The sequence below is a fragment of the Lepisma saccharinum genome, chromosome 13 (genome assembly GCF_977018435.1).
Source record: "Lepisma saccharinum chromosome 13, izLepSacc3.1, whole genome shotgun sequence".
NCBI lineage: Eukaryota > Metazoa > Arthropoda > Insecta > Zygentoma > Lepismatidae > Lepisma > Lepisma saccharinum.
This window is the reverse complement of record NC_139241.1, coordinates 36,915,028-36,937,567: the sequence shown is the minus strand read 5'-3', so window position 1 is coordinate 36,937,567 and position 22,540 is coordinate 36,915,028. Positions and strand designations below refer to the sequence as shown.

Below are 22,540 nucleotides of genomic sequence, written 5' to 3'. Positions count from 1 at the left end.
CCTAGATGTGGACATCCACATTGCGGGAGACCACTTGGAAACTTCCATACATATTAAACCGACCAACCACCTCCAGTATCTCCACTACTCCAGCTCACACCCCTACCACACCAAAAAAGCCATCCCATTCTCCCTTGCCCTCAGAGGCCAGTGCCTCAACTCATCCCCCTCATCCCGCCAAAACTACAACCTACGCCTGCACCAAGCCCTAACCAACCGTGGCTATCCCTCCACCCTCATCAACAAACAAATCACCAGAGCCAACTCCCACAACCACACCAAACAACCTAAAACCAACCCTCCAACCCTGATCACCCAATACGACCCCCATATTACGAAAATCAGACATACCCTCCACTCCCTCCTCCCCATCCTGCACAGTGATCCTGATACCAGGGACATCTTTCGGGATAAACCCAGGGTCGTCTTCCGTCGCCCCCCCAACCTCCAAAACATCTTGGTCCGAAACACTCCCACCCCATCCACACCACTCCCCCCAGCTCACAGGTGCAACAAACCCAGATGCAAGACCTGCCCCATACTCATCACCTCCCCCACCCTCCTGATCCCCACAGCAGCAGGCAAGTTCACCCTTCACCCTAAGGGCATCTGCCACTCATCCAACCTAATTTACACCCTCATCTGCCAAATCTGCGGCAACTTCTACATAGGCAAAACCTCCACCCCGTTTGAACCTAAGGATTAATAATCACCATTCCTCCACCCAAAACTCCGATTTCACTGTTGCCATCCACACCAACAGCCATAACACCACCTTCAATAACTGCTTCCGTGTTGCCATCATCCATCTTTTACCCCCCCCCCCCCACTCTGACACATCTTTCCGCAGGCGCTGGGAAAGGGCCTACATAACAGGCACGCACGCCACTATACCCCCCGGACTCAACCTAGCCAACCAGTAACCCTTTCCTCTCCTCCCCAAACTTACCCACCCACCTTACAGTAAACACTGGTGAAAGTACTTCTCGTCACCTATCAACTGTTTCTGGCAACACTGATCGTAGAGACGCTACGGTCAGTATTCTGTGCCTCTTGTCTTAGTAACGCCGATCTTTCTTCTTCAACTTGAAAATGCGACATAGATCGCGAAATATAGAATAATTTCTCTTCGTGTGGTAAGTGTTTACTGTCTCCTTCATCATTAGTGTTTATCCGCCCTTCTGGCACCTTTTCTGATCCTATTCCTGTGTTTTTAAATACACACACACACACACACACACATACACACACACACACACACACACACACACACGAGAATATACTATTTTATGCTATTTTTAAAAGTTTCGTTCGCCAAATGGAGAAGAAACAAGAATTTATTTTCTCTCCCTGTTGATTTTCGAGATGTCCAGTGACTAACATCACTCATCGAGGTTCATGAATGGTTACGAATTTATCCGAATGCCAGACTACCCCCTGAGAATTCCAAATGTTTGGAAAGGACCCGGGGAAACTTGATATTTTTCGGAGGGTGGTTCTTGGAATTTGACAGTGATCAGAATGCTACATTTTAAAAGTAGCTTCGCTACAGCTACAGCTATTCTTCCAAAATGTAGCTTTGCTACAGCTTCAGCTACATTTACCAAAAAGTAGCTAGCTACGCTACTCCTGTTCGCTACTCGCTTTTTTGCTACTTTTTGCGCTACTTCTGGATAAAAAACTTAAAGTAACCATGTGGATATAAAAAAAATTCCCTACTACTGGGAAATAGATTCTGTTATTTATTATCACGATTCCCATCATTCGATAATTTTGATAGCAGTGTTACTTCAGTTACTTATTTTTACTATAGTTTCTGAGAATAACATACTTATACAAGTGGCATTTCAATTCAAATTTGATTTATGAATATTGCAATTAGGGTGTTACCCAAATTAATGATTACAACTATACACAAATGAAATTTGGTAGGATTACGTATTTATGTTCACATCAACATATTTTTCTTGAGAATAAATATTTCATTTTTTAATAGACTGATATGAAGGCAGCATTTTGAATGAAAAGTACCTGGGGTCCTTTGTTTACAAAAGGGCTCCAGGTTCGATACCCAGCAGAGGCACATAGTGGCTCGGATCTAGTCTCGATCAGCTTATCTATGATAAAATGGACTCAAAACAAAAACTAGGAAAGACGCCAAGTTGGGAGGATGGGATCCTCCTGCTCCTCCATTCCCCACATTGCTCATTATTCATCATTCTTCCTCATTCTCACAATTAGCCAAAAGTGGCAGAAAGCGACTATAGATAAGAGAATAATTAAATAAACCATTCATTCTCATTGTCATGAATGAGAAGAGTTGAAGAATAGATGAGGAGGTAAACAGAAGAGGACACATGAGTGGTGGACTATATCAAAGCGTTCGAAAATTAATATGGAACAGGGATGTACCTATGAAATGCAAGAAGGTAATATATAACACATACTATGTGCCAATAATTACATGACATAGAGAGACAAGAAAAAGATGCAGGCAGTGGAGATGAAATTTTTAAGGAGGCTATGGGAGAAGACTAGAGGGGATAGAATAAGGAATGAGGAGATCCAACAGACAGTGGGTGTGGTGAAGCTTCAGGACAGGATAGGTCAGGCACGGATGAGATGGTTCGGGCACATAAAGAGGATGGATGCAGAAAGACTACCAGTAAGAGATTATAATGCACAAGGAGTGGGAATAAGGACAAGGGGGAGACCAAGATGTCTGTGGAAATAGCAGATAGTGGAGAGTGTTAGGAGAAGAGGACAAGATTGGAACACCTTGGAAAGAGAGGAGTGGTGGAAGACCAGGAAATAATGGAGAGGCTGGACTTCTATGTCGACCCAGTCAGAGGCAGGAAATGGCGAAGGATAATGATGATGATGTCATGATTAACAATGGTTACAGAAAAGTGACGCAAATGTAGGAAAAATACATAAATTTGAAAACTATGTATATTAACTAAAGAAAACTGCAGGAAAGTCAATAACTCGTACATACTTTTTACAATATGATACAATATATTGAGGAAACTGTAGTGTAAACCCGAGTGTTCTAAACATATTGTAATTTTAAAAATTGTGAACAAATATTATCGTGAAAATAATTGTAATTCCAGAAACTCTATCATTTTTGTAACAATAATTTCTTCCTGGTGAGATCCTATATACTGACAATGATCAATGCTGTTAATGTACTGAACCATTTATTGCTGGCACTATTGATTTGTCAGTGCAGTGGAAAATCCATCGCTCGTTTTTGCACTGCAAGTCGTGTCTTACACAGCAATTAATGACATTTTGGTGTCTCTTACACCATGGATATCCACAGGATTTGTTCCGGGGGTGATGGAAACGAGGCTCTTTTTTCCAGCGGTGCAGCAAAGGAGGCATGTTTCTCCCCAAAATAGTGATACAGCTCAAAAAAAGTAGCTGTTAGCTGGAATATATTCATATATGTCAGTTAGTTATCTGGATATCTGAATTATTCAGATACTAATTAAATAAGATGCAGATATCTATAATCTACAATCTAGATAATCTGTATTTCCATGTAATAGACTTTGTCTTTATGAACCTCCTGCAAAATTAAAGGTTATTGTCGATTTTTTCTGATGCTGTTGCCACATTCAAAATTCACCTCAAAATGCTGAGAGAGAATGTAGCTGTAGCGAAATTTTCGCTACAACTACAGGAACTTTGTAGCTTAGCTACAGCTACAACTACAATTTTCAAAATGTAGCGTTGCTACAAGTAGCACACTACTTCTGACCACTGGAATTTGATCACAGCTGCAGACCCAACCCACTTCCAGTTTCTTCCTACACGGTTGGAAACGGGCCTAGTGGCAGGAGGGAAAATGTCAGAAATAAAGAATAATAGCTGCGGAAAACAGATGGCATTGATACTTTATTTCTAATGTTTTATAGTGTTCGCAAGAGCCGCCGTGGTCTAGTCTGTCGACCCCCATGGCAAGTGGTGAGTGCAGCACATTATGATGCCAGGGAACTCGGGTTCGAATCCCAGTTCAGACATGGATATTTGTCTGTCCTCAATGAACAAGTCGAGATTTGACATTAATTGAGATGAGGTCTGTGTGGGGAAATCTGCTGCTTAAAAGATTCCCTTTGGAGAAAAAAAAGTCAGCAGGGTGTCTGATTGCCACGCAGGAGACCTGGGTTTAATTCCCGTGGTGGGTGATCTAAGGTTGGAATTTTCCTGGCCTTGTCCCCGCCTAAAGGGGTTCTCCCAGCCTCAAATCAATGGGCACCTAGGGGCTAAAGATGGCTGGAGTGTGGTACTGATCATATCACCTCCAAAAGAGTCCAAATCAAGAATGTGTAGAGCCCTACCCTCATGTTCTCTAACTGTGCCTTCATGGCATGGTGGTGCTACATGCACGGGGAATTTTACCTTTTTATAGTGTTTGAAATGGAACTGAAATAATATATTGGCATAAACACTTGTACTTTGTGCCTGAAATGTTTCATTGCATTAGTATATGTGAATAGAATAGAATAGTATCGCCTTTAAAGAGAGGGCATGTTTCAGCCTCACGGGCTGATGTTACAACAAACCCTTGTAAAATACATATTGCAATTCATATTTTACACAACACTTTCTGAAAATCAGTTTCACAGTAGAAAATTAAAAATATAGAAAAATAATAAACATATGCATATAGTGATAATAGCTGTCGAAATGATAGGTATAATAGTTAATTGGTATAAATTGCATACATCCACAACCCGAAATCTGGAAACGTGGGCCAACCTGCATGCGATGTGGTTAGCATAGTGTGCTAAAACACTGGGTGGCATTGGTTCGAAACCAGGCCAGGGCATAGGAGTTCCTTGTGAGTGGCCATTCAACAATGTCATCTAATCCCCATTCTTTATCATTGCCGCAATTATCCAAACATAGCAGAAAGGGACAAATAATAACCAAGTTAATCAGTCAATCAACGGATACTCTGATTTAGGATACAGATCCAGGTAACCGGTTTTGGTTACTCCGAACTTTACATTGTTGGCCATCTCTAGTATATATGTGCGTAATCAGGTATTTATACGCAAACCTTCCCAATGACATAGTGGTGACGTTGTCGCCTTGTAATCAAGGAGCCCCGAGGTCAATCACGGTGGAGACACATTGTGGTTCAGATCCCATTTTAAACTGTATGCTGGCTAGCCTTTCTGTGCATAAAATGAATTAACAAACAAACTCAACGTGTTATTTACATATAAAGAATGGTCCGTATCTACATTCAGAATGGAAGAATCAGCAATAGTGTATTTAACATCAACAATAATAATTACACAACCAACCCTGTTATGGAAACACCACTGCTTCAGAAACAAAATTTACCCTTGTGATAAGTTGACTTATACTCTTGCACCACATCCCAGCTTCATATTTTTGTGGGATCAGAACACATTTTACCAATTTCATTCCACCATTTCCAGTCTAAAATTTAAAAGGTTCCCAGCTAGAAGTTCAAAAGACATGTTGCTTTTTGTTCGTCTTCTTAATCTGTTGTATGTTGGGTCGAAACTACCCGCCATATTCTTTATTCTTTCTACAAGGTCATTAGGCCACTGAAACCTGGGAGCACTTGCAGTGACCGTGCCGGCCGAAGCAGAGTTGCCCTGTCAAGAAAATTGGGGGAAAAATGTGATAAAAAAGCATTGATTTTTGGGACGTTGATGCAGAAAATGAAAATATTAGTCAGTGGTTTTCTAGAAACATCCTTTCTCAATGTTCAGTTAAAATTTGAAAATTTTCTGTCAACTGGTTCTTGAGATAATTGTGACCAAAGTCATAAGCTTGCATGGAAAATGCTCAAACTTTTCGCCGGGGTAGAAGATCGCCTTAATTTCCTCTCTTCTCCCACGTGAGTTCTGGTAGTTAAATGTCCTCCTGCTGAGCGTAATGTACTATAAAGTCAGGAATTTTATGTTCGAACCATGATTAAGGCATCTGTCATCATTCATTCATCCTCATCAACATGATTAATCGAAGAGGCAAACAGTGATAGAGAGAGAAAAGTGTCCATATCATGGATATGATGAACTATTTCTATCATGAACCATTGGCAGACACAACATATGTCAGGAGAAATGTCACCGGTGCAGCTGTGGCATCCCAGGGTGACAGCACTCTAACAGTGAAGAGTGAAGAACTGAAGTGAAGCATAAGACAGGCCATGAAAAACATTTAAGGGTACTTCAATGTCAACTAGATACCTCATGAGCAAACAAAAGAGCCCATGTTGAATTACAATGAAAACAACCCAAAGTTGTTCTTCAACATTTATTTCTGCCATTATGACTTAAATGTATCAGAGAATTCTCGAATACAGGAAAAACTCGTTAATATGGTATTAGTTAATACAAAGTACCCTCTAATCTGAAGTTATTCCCATTTCCCAAACAAAAAGATAGGATTTATAATGTATTTCACTATGGATAAATCGAAATACAGATAAATTTTAATAGAAAGTTGTTTACAAGACCCTTCGGCAAAACTGGTTTCGTTTAATTCGAAGTAGACACATGTGTAAGTCGACAAGAGAAGATCGAATGTGGAGAGAGCTTGGACGCTATTTTAACTTGACCTTGACATGTTACCTTGTCCTAAGAGCTGCTGACAACTCAAGGGAAGCAGCCCAAAATGCCTGCTGGACTTGCATTCTTTGTCAATGTGCATGGCACGTTAAGCTCTTTCACCACTGAATGCGCCAGCTTGGAAATATTCACCAGTACCAGATGAGAAATGTGAAATAAGATCGCAGGAATGTTCCAAAATACAAGATGCGTGGCACATGCTAGTCTTGCCTATCTGTCTACCTTTGAGCTTGAGATTCAGCAGTTTCCCGTGAGCGAGCAACTCTTGGCCTGGCAGTTGACAACTTCCGGTAACCACTTTCATTAAAAACGTGTTCTCTGTGGCCTGCAGAACTTCATAAAAGAGCGAAACTGTTACAGATAATCAAAGCCACATATGCCAACTAAAGATCGTCAACCCACTAAATGGGTTGTCATCTAGGTTTCTGCAAAAGTTTACCTCAATCTTACGTATGTTGTAACTCCCGTTTCCTGCTTCAAACGTTTCCCAACTGTGTCGGTCATGAAATTTGCCAAAAGAGTGTTCTGTTGGCTGAGTGACTACTTCCTCTTTTCCCATTGGTGGGAGGGGGGTCAATGCTAATTGTTTCAGCCACGATTTTCTTCCTCGTGTATGCACATGAGCTGATTCCGGGTAAGGGTGGTTAACTCCTCCTTTCCTTTGGCATCTAAAAAAAAGCAACCACCGGGTGGCCACTCTAGGACAATTATAAAATTCAAGTATAATTCCTGGTTTTCAAAGCAACTTTCCAAAATTCAAGGTTACAAGAAGATGCTCTCACTGCTTCAACCTTACCGCCTCTCACCACCACCTGCCCCCCCACACATATAAATAGAGTATATTAATAATATAAAGGGTCTTTGTGATTCCAATGTATCCATAAATTCTGATTAAGTTCCATTTAATTTAAGGTGTAGAGTTTACATTTGCCACTTCACATACTGGGACTCGAAATACATCAACAGACACAAGTCACAAATGTTACGGGATATACTAATCTACAAAAAATGGTTAGTTATACAAGAATTTCAAACTCTAATTTACCTAATTAAAATTCAAGATATCTTTATAAACTTCCATCTGTCAGATAGATTGTTTTGCAAAGGGATGTAACAAAGTAAACAGATTGAGAGAATTCAGTTTTATTTTCCAAGCAGCTTTCTTTTCCTTTCTTCACAAACATAGAAGCTGAACTGTGAAATACTTGCCTCAGTGAATTTATAAATAGGCTATGTATAAACTCAATGGGATTTCTAATAATAAAAGTTGCAATTTTTCACATCTACGGAGGAAATTCAAGCAGAATTCACGCATAATTCCCGGAGCCAAAAATTCACATATAATTTCCAGAATTCAAGGAATTCCTGGTGAGTAGCCACCCTGAACCAGTTCTGAATGTGTTCTTCAAAATGAACAAAAACCTTAAGATAAGAAAAAAAAAGTGAACCCCTCGCATCTCCTACAACATCTCATTCTCCACCACTGCCCACTGCTGTGCATATAATTTCAGAATTCAGGTCCCTCTTTCTTGTTTGAATGCAGCTCTCTGGATAGGAAATATTGCCCCTATTATTGTCTGTTGCATGGTAAAACATAAAGCAAGAATCATTTCTTTCTTTTTCACACAGCTGATAAAAGTTCGGTCTTCGACAATTGTATTATCTTTAAAATACACAGGATTTCCCTTCTGCCACCTGCTGCTCTAACTTCCAGCCGGTCTCATTGTGTTTACACTTCAGCTGGTGCCAGTGTTTCATCTATCAAAGATGTCGCTTGTCGATAATGGCAATGACTCATCCAGCACGAAGGAAAAAGCATCATTTTTTGAATCTCGCAAAGCTATTTTGATTTGACGATAACAAAATTTGATCCCCAGAAACAAAAACAAGAGTTAAAACAACTTCATGATGCACATAAAGTTCGTATAATCGCCGCTTTCTTCAGAACCATTTGCATGCTGAAAAAAAAATGCAATGCTCAATACAGGAATGGATGCCAAGCCCGATAAAAAAAGTAGTTATACAAGAGTAAATGTTTTGGTGGAGCGAGTGATTGACGTCCACAATGCTCCTTAATCCAACAATAAATTGTCAATTAACATGAGAGTAAATAACAGTCCCCCATTTTTACATCTGAAAATATGCAAGTTTTGTAAAGCTTGTTTTGAGTTCATTTTATGCTTAAGAGCTAATTGTGACTAAATATACAGTTTAAAGTGGAATCCAAAGCAGAGTGATTATCCAGTGCAGCGCTGTTTAATGTGTCCTAGAATACACATTCGGTGCAAACAGATCGCAAGTTTCGTGTTTCCATTTTCAGGGTGGATTACACTGCAAGTTGAAGAGTTTGGACTGCTCCCTGGAAAGGGCAAGGGGGGGGGGGGGATATGAAGTTGACTGAAGCAAAGAAAACGTCACTTTTTTTTACGATGTGTTTTAGACAGACAAACCAGAACAAAATTTACAGCCCAGATTTTTTTTCTGGTGCCGAGAAAGGTTGTGTTGTCTCCCAAGAGAATCTTATCTTACCAGTTAATCCTGTAACGGACATTGTTGTAGTGAACCCACATACAAACCAATATTCATTCTATCCAATTATCTCCAGTCTCTTGCTCGCACCATTGTGACAGCTGTCAAGGTTCTTCTGAGTTTTGCTTCTTGCAATAAATGAGAAATTGTCCTTTCCGTAGGTCCGTGTGCAAACGGGTTTCTTATGAACTAGAATTGTAAGAATTTCTTGGAAGAGCAACGACTGTACACAATTGTGTAACATGCAAGTTTCTGTACGTTCATGACTTCTAAACTTGGAAATGGGTGTGGTTCACAACAGGAAGCACTCAAGGTGATGTGGATCTTATCTTCGCCTGTCTTCAGTCCACATGTACTTGCTACCCTTCAGTGAAGTAAGGTCAGCAACAACAGGAAAGTTGTGGTTACCATGAAGGTTACTAAGAACCAGATACGATCAGCTACTCCATGTGCAGAAAGCCCCACATGTGAGGACACCACATGCGAATGACCGATGACACAATGCAAGGACAGTCAGTCCTCTGTCCATGCCTCCCTGACCTTCTACACTTCCTAATGATGACACGAGGCAACAGAAATAACCCTGCCTAAGGTTGTTTCGGCCACACCCAAAGTATATAAGCCCTAGTCACAAGACTAGAGGTGTGGTAGTCGACCAACAGATCTGAGGTACGGCCGGAATCTCTGTCCAGTCTCCGACCCAAGATGGCTATCCACCCAGCCAAGTCCAGGCTGTCTTCAGGCACTCAGAAGATGGACAAGGATCTTCACTTCAAAATTACTAAGTATCGCTAATCTACCCTTCTTTCATTGCAGCTCCATTTCCTTAACACATAGGTTGGGATATTCTACATATATCAGCATTAACACTTCTCTATAATAAACCTTGTTATTGTTAATCACTACTTATGCGCCTAAGTATGTCTACATCTTGCAGGTTCTCCAATTTAGTATTAAGACTCTACTTAGATAATAATGCATTCTCTTTCAGCTGTAAGCCCAGATGTCTGAGTTAGATAACCCCTAACGATACTGCTCAAGGACTTGGCTTGAGTAACCCATACAATTGAAAGAAAATACAGTTTTTTAAAATACTTTTTTGGTGAAAACGATTTCATGTTCTATTTTCCTTACCACAACATGCATCCTGTGCATAACAGGTTGTATAGCTATGCAAGATAAATGGTGTTACCGTCTCATTGCAATCTTTGTGTCTGCATAAGCTCCGTGTCCTCATTTTGTGTAACATTTTTACACTTTCTTTAAAACTTACAATATTATTATATAGTACATATAAAGCTCATTATCTGAGCTACTACCAAGTATAAAACATCCATTGTGGGGGTAATTTATACTCTATTTTATTTACACCTGAAAACCAGGTATCATCTTGAAATGTTTGGATAACTCGAAGTTGACATTTTTTTGGTCCCTTGAACTTCATATTAATGAGGTTTTCCTGTAGCCTCTTTTACTAACATTGTAAAAGGTTTATTGACACTACTTAAGTAAATATAATGTAGATATTCTTGGATATTGTTATTACCTGGAATTAGTATCTTCATCCTTTACTGGGTAATTCATATCCACATCTCTCCGATTTATTATGTTTCTTTCTTCTCTTTCACTAGTTGGGATTTCTTCATCATTATATTTCACAATTTCCTCCTTTTTTACATATTCTCTTTTCACAAATGAAATTTTGTTTTCTTCACTCATGTCAAATGTATTTTCCTCTTCCTTGATTTCTGATTTGCAGACAACTGACTGCTCTGCAATATTTACATTTTTAATTTCAACAGGTTTTGTATCTGATAATGGCACATGACCAACATTATCCAATTCATTCTCACAGATATCCTCCACTTCACATGTACCATATTTAAGCACTGATGTTTTCTCATAGTTTGTATCTTCTGCTTTTAAGGGAGAGCTGGAATTTGGGAGTTCTGATATACAGTGACATTCTTTAATACATTTTGTTTGTGAAGTGGTAAAATTGACTTCCTTGTAACATTCCAATTCTGTGCAGCCGGATGATATATTTTCACTGAAATCATCAGACATAAGAATATAAACAGTAAAAATAGTGATTATATCAATAAAACAAAGACAACAAACTTTTACTCTCAAACTTACTGAGATTACGTTGCAATGAAAGTGTGTTATCAAGAACATGAGGTTAGGCAGTAAAAATTAAGAGCCAATATAGTATAATGAATCACAAGACAAGTTATGTTTTGCACAAGTAATAAATGTGCCATTATTCATGATGCACACAAACACACACACACACACACATACACAACACAAACTATCTTTGCTAATGAAAATGGAAATATAGAATTTTCTATTCCTATTTTTAAATTTAAAGTTTCCATTTGAATACATCTGTTCAGTGTTAACATTTTTCAGATGAAAATCTTCAAAGCAACATAGCAGACATAGTAAAATAAATTTTCAATTCATGCACACAAGTTATATTCAAGCTATGCTCACGTATGATTCCTTGGCAATATACCATACATGTAATGCCATTTGTAACATGTAAATATCAAATTTAATTTATTACATGAATCATCCTGCAAAATATTACACACAGGAATATTCAAGAACATATTTGCTCAACATAAATACTTATAGATGAAATTATAACATTATCAATAATGTGAGTGTTTAGATAGTAATTACATTTGTTAGTAAATGTAAAGATTTTTACATTAAAACTAACAGATATTAATGAATGTCAGCAGTGGCAGTACCAGGAATAATCATCTAAGGGTGTTAAGTGGGTGTGGAAAGAAATTTAGGGGGATACAATGTTGAGAATAAAGAAAACACAAAACAGGGATGCATGCATTAGTCACTATATCAAATACCAATCAACTTTTGGCAGGTTTCTATGAAAATAAGCCAATGAAAGTGAAGAATACTAGTGACTTGCTTCATTTTTGCTTGCTTTAACAACAAGAACCACATTTTTTGTAATTTTAAATGAACAAAGCTTGTTTGAGACAGGCTGACATATATACTGTATCTTATCTCATAAGTGTGAATATAATATCAGGTCGTTGCATGTGAAAAGTCTGATTTGGTAGTGAAACTTCAAACAACAGTAACTTGCCGGAAAGGAACTTTTATTAATCAACATAGGAACAATTCGATGCCAAACAATTTGTTCAATGATAGTAGTCCATTAAGGCCAATTTTGTAGAAAATTGATGGTCTGGACAGAAGAAACTTCTCAAAGGTATATTTGACAGCTGCTTTATTGGGGAACTTTTTCCGGTTAAATAAGTGATAGTTGGTTTATGAAACATCTGATGTGGTGGAATGGGAGAGTTTCATAGTAACAGTCTCATAATGCAAGCTCTGTGTAGTTTTTGCACTCTTGTTCTTGCCACATGGGCCGTCATGTTGTCCTGAAGTACTAAAACTTCATTTCTGTTGGCCAATCTAGACTGCTTAACTCAAAATTTATTTATGCATTAATTATCTTCCTCGAATAAAGAGTCGGTTTTGGTATTTGTTTTGGGGCCTCAGCATTCATCAGCATTTAACTATTGTATATGGATTTTACGTCACATATCACTACTGTGTCAAAAACGGAAGGTTTCGGTTCTGGGAGAGCAGAGAAAGGTACATTTCCAAGCAACATGTTTTGTGTTGTTCAAGTGGGACCCACTTAACCAGCTTCTTGCCTTCTCCAAGTTCTTGCAAGTGTCAGAAAAACTGTGGAATATGGTTACGTAGCACTCTACTGTTTCCTTGCAGGTTCGAGTATCCTGGGGGAATAGGATGCCACCCACCATCATGAAGAAATTGGGGAGCTACGAATGGGTAGCAGAACACGGTCATGAAAACCTGCTGACCACATGTCACCCGGTATCTGGTTGGATGATCTCTGACCTGAACAGTTGGGAGCGAGGCCAGCTGTTGGTAGATAAGACTCTGGCCCTCACAGGTTGTTGCACCATGGGTTATTGTTTATTTATAATTGAACCATGGAGTGAAATGCATAGAGAAAAGAGAAGGAGAAAGATAGATAGATATCTCCTTGCATTTATCAGCAATTCTCAAGAAAAGAACAATGCAAACTAAAAAGCCTGAATGGTTAGCACAACATGCAACATCTCTAGGGGTTGCAGGTTTGATTCCTGGGTGTTTTTGGGTAGTGTCCCTACATCATATTGTGGCAGAAAAGCCACAAAAAATAACTAAAATTGAATCAAATTCAACTCACACTAAGCTGTAGGAAATTATCGAAATCCACAAACAGGGCAGTTGAATAAACAAAAGAAGAAACAATTCTTAACAACAATTCAAAAGAAAGAAAGACAACGGTGGATATTTGAGGCACCAGTAGAGGAAACTAAGTTGGCTTCTCATTCAATGGCTTGCCTCTTGTATACACTAACAGCAGTCTCACTTCAACACAAGTTGCAATGTAATGTGATACTATAAGAGTTAGAAGTGTTTTCAGTTTATAATAGGTTTTGAAAAAGGGTGTCAAGTAAAATTAAGGGGTTTCCACACCATTCCCCCCTGAATGTCAGTGGCAACAAAAAAGGGATATCTGCAAGAAAATGTGAAGTAGATGATATCACAGTGAAAATACATAGGCATATCCCACAGAAATGAATGAATGAAAGATTTAAAATTTTTGGTTGCTTCAGCACTTCTGGCAATTCTACACCCTTCAATATATTTGGGGAAATATCCCCTTACCTAAAATTCTCACTTGAGTGATTTTCCCTTGGGAAAATTAAAAGTGCAAGGTTGTAAACAGACCTGCACAAGACAAACACGACACATTAAAAAGTCAGAAAAGAACTAAAAGCCTCCTTACAGATAGTGGAAGAGTCCAGCTCTCTGCAAAAAACCAAAAACATTTGATAACATACAGTAGCATGCAAATCAATCCGAACAAGGTACACATTTTGTCATTTAATAAAGTTGCTGCAATATACATAACTATACATGTATTTAGAAATACCCTTAGTACTTTATATGACCTCCCTTGTTTGTAATCACATCATTGACATGTTTAGTCATGGATGACACTAAATTTGCACAAATGTTTTTAATTTCTTCATCAGGTACCACACGTTAACAAGAGCAGAAAGCATTTTTCTCCTTGGTTGAACAATTTACTTAAGACATCTTTCTTTTGCAGATAGACCATAAATTTTCAATTGGATTTAAATCAGGTGAGCTTCCTGGCCAGGAGAGTACTTGTACCGTATTCTCTCGTCTATTAGCCGCACGCGTGTATAAGCCGCACCCCTTTTTTTGGCCTTAGATTTCAGGAAAATAAAATTTCTCGTGTATAAGCCGCACGATTGATTTTTTTTTTTTTTTTTTTGAGTAGGTAGCCAATTTTAAGTAAGTATTTTAAAAGTATTTTAACCTTTATTTTAGCGCAATGATCTACATATTAATACAGTATCATTCCTTTTGAGTCCTCAAAGCCCTTATTCACTGCCGTTGCTGCTACTCGTTGAAATATTTTCTGCACAAGAGGTATTGTCATCTTCATCACTAGCATCATCATCCCACATTTCATCCTGGGTACCATCTAGGGCATTGGATATGCCGCACTTCAGAAAACCTTTCACAATTGTCTCCGACTTTACACTTTCCCATGCTGCCAGAATCCATTCACACACTTGCTTGACAGTCGGACGTTTGATCTTTCCTCTTGCTGTAAGCTCGTGGTTTCCTGCACTAATCCAGCCATTATACAGACGCCGGAACGCAGCTTTAAACGAGCGAATTACACAATCGTCTAGGGGCTGCAGTACAGACGTTAGACCCCCAGGAATCACAGCTACATCCGTTTTCAACTGTTGGAATTTTGTCTGTATTCTGTCTGTTAGGTTACCACGAAAGCTGTCCCACACCAGCAAACTCTTTTGCTTCAGCAATGCACCAGACCTTCTATTCCGCACTTTGTCTATCCAGTCCAATACCAGTTCTTCTTGCATCCATCCTTTCTGCTCGGCACGTATGATAATACCCGGCGGAAATGCCTCCTTTGGCACATTCTTACGCTTCAGCACAACATACGGTGGCAGTTTCCTTCCATCCGCGAGAACACCCAACATTACAGTGGATCGTTGTTTCTCTCCACCCGTGGTCTTGATCAATACGGTGTGCGAGCCTCTCAGTGGAACTGTGCTGGACATAGGCATGTCCCAGTAAATAGGTGTTTCATCCACGTTGCCGATCTGAGACAAGCTATAATCATTGGACTTTCGCATTCGAATCACGTATTTGTGAAATTTAACAATTTTCTGATCAAAGTCTGCAGGGAAACGTTGCGCAATTGTTGTCCTACGGCAAAGTGATGAACTTTTCCTACGCATAAAACGTGAACACCATCCCGCACTAGTTCGGAAAGCTTGACGACTGATGTCAAACTTTGAAGCTACTTCACGAGCTTGAAAACGTATCATGTCTACGGTTTCAGCATAGCCAGCACTTCTTCTCTCATTTACAAAGGCCAAAACTTCTTCTTCTAGGTACCTGTGGAAATTTGGCTCCTTTTCCACGAAATGTCTTTCTCTTGCCACTTCTTGCAGCAAGTTGTTCCTTCTGATTTCTCCATCGACGAATGTTAGAGTCGTCCACATCGTAATATCGCGCTGCAGATCTGTTGCCGTTTCCTTCAGCATATCGTATCGCTTGAAGTTTAAAATGAGCATCGTAGCTGATTCTTCTGCCAGACATCCTCCCTTTGATAGTACCAACCTTGACCTCAGGCCCACAACCTTCTTTAAAAACTTCACTTTACTGAATGGTTTCCAGATCAATACGACAGTAAGCGTGTTCAAAGATAAGATATTATCATATTGTTGCAAAGCCTGCTACAGATGCATTGTTGTTGGATTTGCTGTTAATGAATCAGTTATGTGATAAAGATAACAAATCAACGTACGTATTTTAGTATCCTAGCAGTAGCTGCACTTTCTTTCATTCGCGTGTATAAGCCGCAAATGTTTTCTCATTCTTGTGTATAAGCCGCACATGCTTTTCTTATCATTCGCGTGTATAAGCCGCACCCCATTTTTTGGTCCACTTTTCGGGGAAAAAAGTGCGGCTTATAGACGCGAGAATACAGTACATTGTTATTATCAAAGAACTCATTGATTTTTCGAGGTGTATGACATTTTGCTAGGTTCTGTTGGAAAACACCATCACCAGCAGGAAAAGATTTCTTGAGATGAGGTATGACTTTTCGTCGCAGTATGTCAATATATTTATCACTGTTCATCATCCCTTTAACAGGAACTATAGGCCCAGGCCCTTCAGATGTGAAACAACTCCAGAACATTATTTTCGGGGGTGTTTTGAAGTTTGTTGCATGAAGCGGCGTTACACCATTAAAACACCTGGCGCAACTTTCCCAAGTCTTGGAGTGTGTTGATTTCGTGTTGGGTTAAAGAATGAAGTCTCTCATAGTTCATGAACACAACTATATATTATAATAATGGATATTATATACACAAAGACACAGGTTATACGACGACGAAGTACCACCACTTGTGGTCGCGTCGCGCTTGCTCACACACACACACACGAAGACAAAGACACCACCCGAGTTCAGTCAGTCCTATTGCGTCATGCATATGACATGTACTTCACGTGGCAGACCTCCCTGCCATCTAGCGAGCAACTCTAACATCATTTCTAAATTTTAATTATATTACAGTACTGAACATCCTCTCCCACCTTGAAATATACATTTCAACATATTTTTAACCTTTAACACAATCATTATAAAATTGAAATTACAATGTAGACTAACATATATAAACACTTCAAACATAACTTCTGATATTGAATATTTGACATTAACATATAGATTTCTCAAGTTTACTTCTCTACTTCAAATGGTAGCAATGATAATTTCACGATTGGTATCTTACACAGTCCATTTACAGTCTTTACTGTTGCTGATCGCACTCTTCCATCTCGTCTGGCATGAACCTCTACCACTCTCCCCACTTTCCATTCTTGTGGAGGGATGTTATCTTCTCGTACAATGACCATGTCGCCCTCTCCGAAGTCTCGATGTTTCGAGAACCATTTGGGACGCTGCTGAAGTCTGGACAGATATTCCTTTGACCACCTCTGCCAAAAATGTTGCGTAAGCTTCTGCATTAGCTGCCACCTTGATAGTCGATTAAGAGGAGTCTTGTTGAAGTCCCTTTCTGGTGCCGCCACTAAAGAATCTCCAATGAGGAAATGACCTGGAGTTAACTCTTGCAAGTCATTTGGATCCTCGGACATTGGGGATATTGGTCGTGAGTTGAGGCACGCCTCAATCTGCGTGAGAACAGTGTACATTTCTTCGAATGTGAGAATTGTGTTTCCAACTACTCTCCTCAAATGGTGCTTTACAGACTTTACACCTGCTTCCCAAAGTCCACCCATATGAGGAGCTCTTGGTGGATTAAAATGCCACTCGATCCCACTGGAAGCAATGAAATGCGATGTGGTTTCATCTCGTTCTGCTCGTTTTGTCACTTCACGTAGCTCCTTCAGTTCCCTACTTGCTCCAACAAAGTTAGTACCACAGTCGCTATACATATCACTAGGTTTACCGCGACGTGAGATGAATCTCTTGAGGGCCGCTAGGAAAGCTGCTGCAGATGCATTGGACACAAGCTCTAAGTGGATAGCCTTAGTGCTGAAACAAACAAACAAAGCTACGTACCCCTTGTACTTTTGAGCACTTCTTCCAACCATATACTTCAACTGAATTGGGCCAGCATAGTCTATACCACAGTGTAAAAACGGTCGACTAACAGTCACTCTTGGTGGTGGCAAATTACTCATTATCTGTTGTGATGTCACGGAAGCATATCTGTGGCAGATGACACACCTTCGCAGCACTTGACGAACCTTGTCTCGGCCATTTATTATCCAAAATGTTTGTCGCAGTGTTGACAGGACAAGCTGCGGACCTGCATGTAAGTTAATGATATGCTTGTGTGTGATTAACAGCTCTGTTAATTTGTGTGATTTTGGTAGCACAATTGGATGTTTGATGTTATGCGGAAGGTTACTATGCTCCAATCTTCCTCCTACTCTAATAGTAATCCATTTCGTCAACAAATGGATTCAAGTATTGTAATTTGCTCTTTGAAGGTAAGACCGCTCCTTTCTTGAGGGCTTGAATCTCACACAAAAATTCTTCTTGTTGGGCTACTTTTACTAATGCAACCAATGCTAACCACAGCTCTGATGCGCTCAATGGGCCACGAAGCTTGTTGTCCCTATGCTTGGCGTTGCATGCAAAGTGCCTACACCATGCTGCAACCCGCTGCAATTTACTCAGCGACGAGTAATTCTCAAATAATGTATTTTCTGCCGTCCTCACCATGGCTACAAATGACTGTCTCTGCTCTGATGTCACTTCATCAGTATCACATGTGTAAGACTGCTCCACTGGCAACACTGAATTTCTTAAGAATGGGGGGCCAGTCCACCATAAGGGATGATTAAGTAAAGCCGAAGTCGAGATTCCACGGCTCGCACAGTCTGCTGGATTTTCCTTGCTAGCAACATATGCCCACTGTATTTCTCCTTCTTCCTGTATCTTCGCCACACGGTTTCCCACGAAAGTTTTCCATCTGCTAGGACAAGCACTAATCCAAGACAAAACAATTTTCGAGTCAGAATACGCTGTCATGGTTTTCAAGTTGACAGACAATGCTTTCCGCACTAAAGAAAGGAGGCGAAGTAACAGCACAGTTGCACAGAGTTCCAACCTGGGAAGGGTTATAGTTTTAAGGGGGGCCACTTTTGTTTTGGATGCAATCATCTTCACTTGCACCTGCCCATTAGCACATATACATCTCACGTAGACCACTGCTGCATAAGCCGCTTCTGACGCATCTCAGAATCCAACCAAATGAATCTCCATGGTGTCTCTAGGAATAATGCATCGCTCCACTCGGATATCTTTAAATTGTGGCATATCCTGGCAGTATGCAACCCACTCTGCAGCCAAATTGCTTGGAAGCTCGTCGTTCCAATCAAGATCCAACTTCCAAAGCCTTTGCATAAACAATTTTGCCTTCACGGTCACAGGAGAGATAAAACCTAAGGGATCAAACAGCTTCGATATCTCGGAAAGAACCAGTCTTTTAGTTATAATCGCTCGTTTGCTCGGATTCACCACATCAAAACACAAGTAATCCATAGAAGGGTTCCACTGTATGCCTAAAGTTTTCTTCGCGTCTTCTCCATTAAATTCGAACTGCAGATTTGTCTCCAACAAGTCACAGGGAATAATGTCCAGCACTCTCGGATCGTTTGACCACCACTTGCGAAGCTCGAAGCCGCCCTTGCTTAGTAACTGTGTCAAATGATGATACAACTCGATTGCTTCTTCAGTAGAATTGGCTCCTGTTAGAAAGTCATCCATGTGCACATGACTAAGTAAGCTCTTTGTGGCGAGAGGATAATTCTCTCCTTCGTCATTCGCTAACTGTCGAAGCACTCTTGTGGCAAGAAAACCTGCAGGCTTAGTACCATAAGTAAGAGTATTTAAACGGAATTCCTTGATTGGTTGTTCAGGGGTCTCTCTCCACAAAATCAACTGAAAATCTCCATCTTCATACGCGACCTCTACTTGTCTATACATCATCCGAACATCAGAAATTAAAGCAACTGGATGGCAACGGAATCGAATCAAAATAGGAAATAAGTCTGGTTGTTGCTTTTCACCATTCATAAGTACATCATTCAGGGAAAGTCCACTACTTGTCTTGCAAGATGCATGAAAAACTACTCTCAGTTTAGTCGAACTGCTGCTTTCATTTGTTACACAATGATGTGGAATGTAATAAGATGGGGGGTACCTTGGGGGCCTCATCCTCCGCCACTGGTGTCATGTGTTGCAAGGTGAGATATTCTCGCATAAATGCTTGGTATTGTTGTTGTTTTACTGGATCTTTCTGTAATCTTTGCTCTTGTGATAACAAACACTTTCTTGCTCTCTCTTTAGAATATCCCAATTCTTCCCAATTGCTCTGAAATGGCAAATTTACGACGTAACGTCCATCTGTTTTGCAACGATGTGTAGTTTCAAAATGCTCTTCACATAAGCGCTCTTCTTCTGTTACGAACTCTCTCTGCGGCAATTCTTCAATCTCAAAGAATTTTCTTAATGACTGGTTTACATTATTTTCTTCAACTGACACATGAAGAGAGGTGAATGAATGTTTTGAAGTTTGTTGCTTTACTCCTCCGCAAATAACCCAACCTAAGCGAGTTTGAATGGCAATCGGTTCTCCTTCCTTGCCTTCTCGTTTTCCTCTCATTAGCAGCGACGCATATATATCACACCCGAAAAGGAGGTCAATATTTCCAATTGTATGAAATGTGGGATCAGCAAGGTCAAGTCCACGTATGTGACTCCAGCTCCCGGTGTTTTGAATAGTCACATGTGGCAGCGGTGACGTAATCCTTTTCACCACCAACGCAGAGGTTGTGTAGGAATGTTTACCGTCTCGGGACTCAATCGTGATATCAACAGCTGAATGTGATTTCCCAACGTTAACAGAAGAAATGCCTGTTACTGACACAAACACACTCTTTCTTTTCAGACCTAATATTTGAACTGCATTGGCACTAATAAACGACACCTCACTACAGCTATCCAATAATGCACGGAAAGGCTGACACTGGTTATATTTATCCTTTATGTTTGCAATTGCTGTCGGAAGTAACACTTCAGTGCTCGATTTCCCTTGATCGGACGCTAAATGTGACGTCACAATCTGATGCGAAGTTGCCAAACTTCCTTGGGGGGAGGGGGTCACTTCACGATGAAGGGATGTATGGTGTTTCTTATTGCAAGTACGGCACAAACTAGCACTGCATTTACTCACCTTATGAAAAGAACACAAGCCACTACTTTTATAACACAAGCCACTACTTTTCACAAATGCCTCTCTCTCAGGCTCTGATAGGCTATTATATTGATTACACTTATACAGCAAGTGGGACTCCTGGTGACATTTAGGGCAACACACTGACACATGAAAAGAACTCGCATTTCTTTTGGCACTGGAATCACTAAAGAGTTGTTTCACTGAGTATCCTTGTTGTTTGGGGGGTCTAGAAGACGCCGACAATGCTCTCGCTCTCGTATCGAGGAAGGCTCGTAGCTGCTCAAACGTCGGAAGTTGATCGGCTGACACACTAAGCTCCCACTGCTGTCGTGACACACTGTCGAGCTTCTCCACGGTATGGAAAACCAAAATTGCATCCCAGTGTTGAACTGGACCTTCTAGAACTCTGAGTACACGAACACAGTCGGTTGTTACGTCCGCGAGTTTTCGCAAGGCAACAGCTGATTCTGTCTGAATGCAAGGTTGCAACACGAGTCGCTTGATCGTGTCATTCACAAGAACATGCCTTTGCTGATATCTATTGTTCAAAATTTCCCACGCCTCTTTGTAATTTGTGTCTGTAATCGTAATAGATTGCAGCAACAATGCAGGTTCACCACGTATACTAGACTTCAAATATTGAAGTTTCTGTGCAGGGGACAAAGAGTTATTATTATGCACAGATGCAACGAACAAATCACGAAACGACAGCCACTGCTGTAAGTTTCCCGCGAACACAGGCAAGTCCAATTTTGGTAGTCTTACGTCACTACTGGCTTTAACCGACGATGCACTGGCAGCCATTACCACGCCCTGCTGCTTTTGAGCACGATACAATGTCACCAACTCCGCAAACTGCTCATCACTGCACTCGGAAGACAGCTCACATAAGAGTTTCTGAGTGTCCTCTGTTAATTGCACGGTTTTGTTGATGTACACGGTGACGCTCTCTTGTGAGAGGTCGTCTGACACAATCTTGTTTTCAACATGCGTAACTTCGCGTTTCAGAACACGTTTGCACGAAAGTATCTGCTCCATAGTTCACAACACTAACACTAGTCCAGACACAAAAGTCAGAACACACCCGGCATGGGAGATAATGCACAAAAAGCTGCTGGTTAAGTCAATTCACTACACGTGGCATGTACTGCGCAAATCCGGGTTTGGAGGACCATGAAGCGGCGTTACACCATTAAAACACCTGGCATAACTTTCCCAAGTGCTGGAGTGTGTTGATTTCGTGTTGGGTTAAAGAATGAAGTCTCTCATAGTTCATGAACACAACTATATATTATAATAACGGATATTATATACACAAAGACACAGGTTATACGCCGACGAAGTACCACCACTTGTGGTCGCATCACGCTCGCTCACACACACACACACACGAAGACAAAGACACTCGAGTTCAGTCAGTCCTATTGCGTCACGCATATGACACATACTTCACGTGGCAGACCTCCCTGCCATCTAGCA

At 40.3% G+C, this 22,540-nt stretch overlaps 1 protein-coding gene across 6 annotated transcripts in view; it reads right to left on the bottom strand.

Moving 5' to 3' along the window:
* Positions 1 to 22,540, bottom strand: part of LOC145997238 (uncharacterized) — a 309,232-nt gene that overhangs the window by 261,872 nt on the left and 24,820 nt on the right. For 4 of the 6 annotated variants that reach the window (XM_083134059.1, XM_083134062.1, XM_083134058.1 and 1 more), the window contains exon 4: positions 10,699 to 11,202. In XM_083134059.1, the coding sequence (XP_082990185.1) occupies positions 10,699 to 11,202 (504 nt within the window). Of the gene's footprint in view, positions 1 to 7,714; positions 8,582 to 8,847; positions 8,983 to 10,698; positions 11,203 to 22,540 lie in introns of those variants that run through there. The other 2 variants (XM_083134060.1, XM_083134061.1) reach the window with 2 other exon arrangements.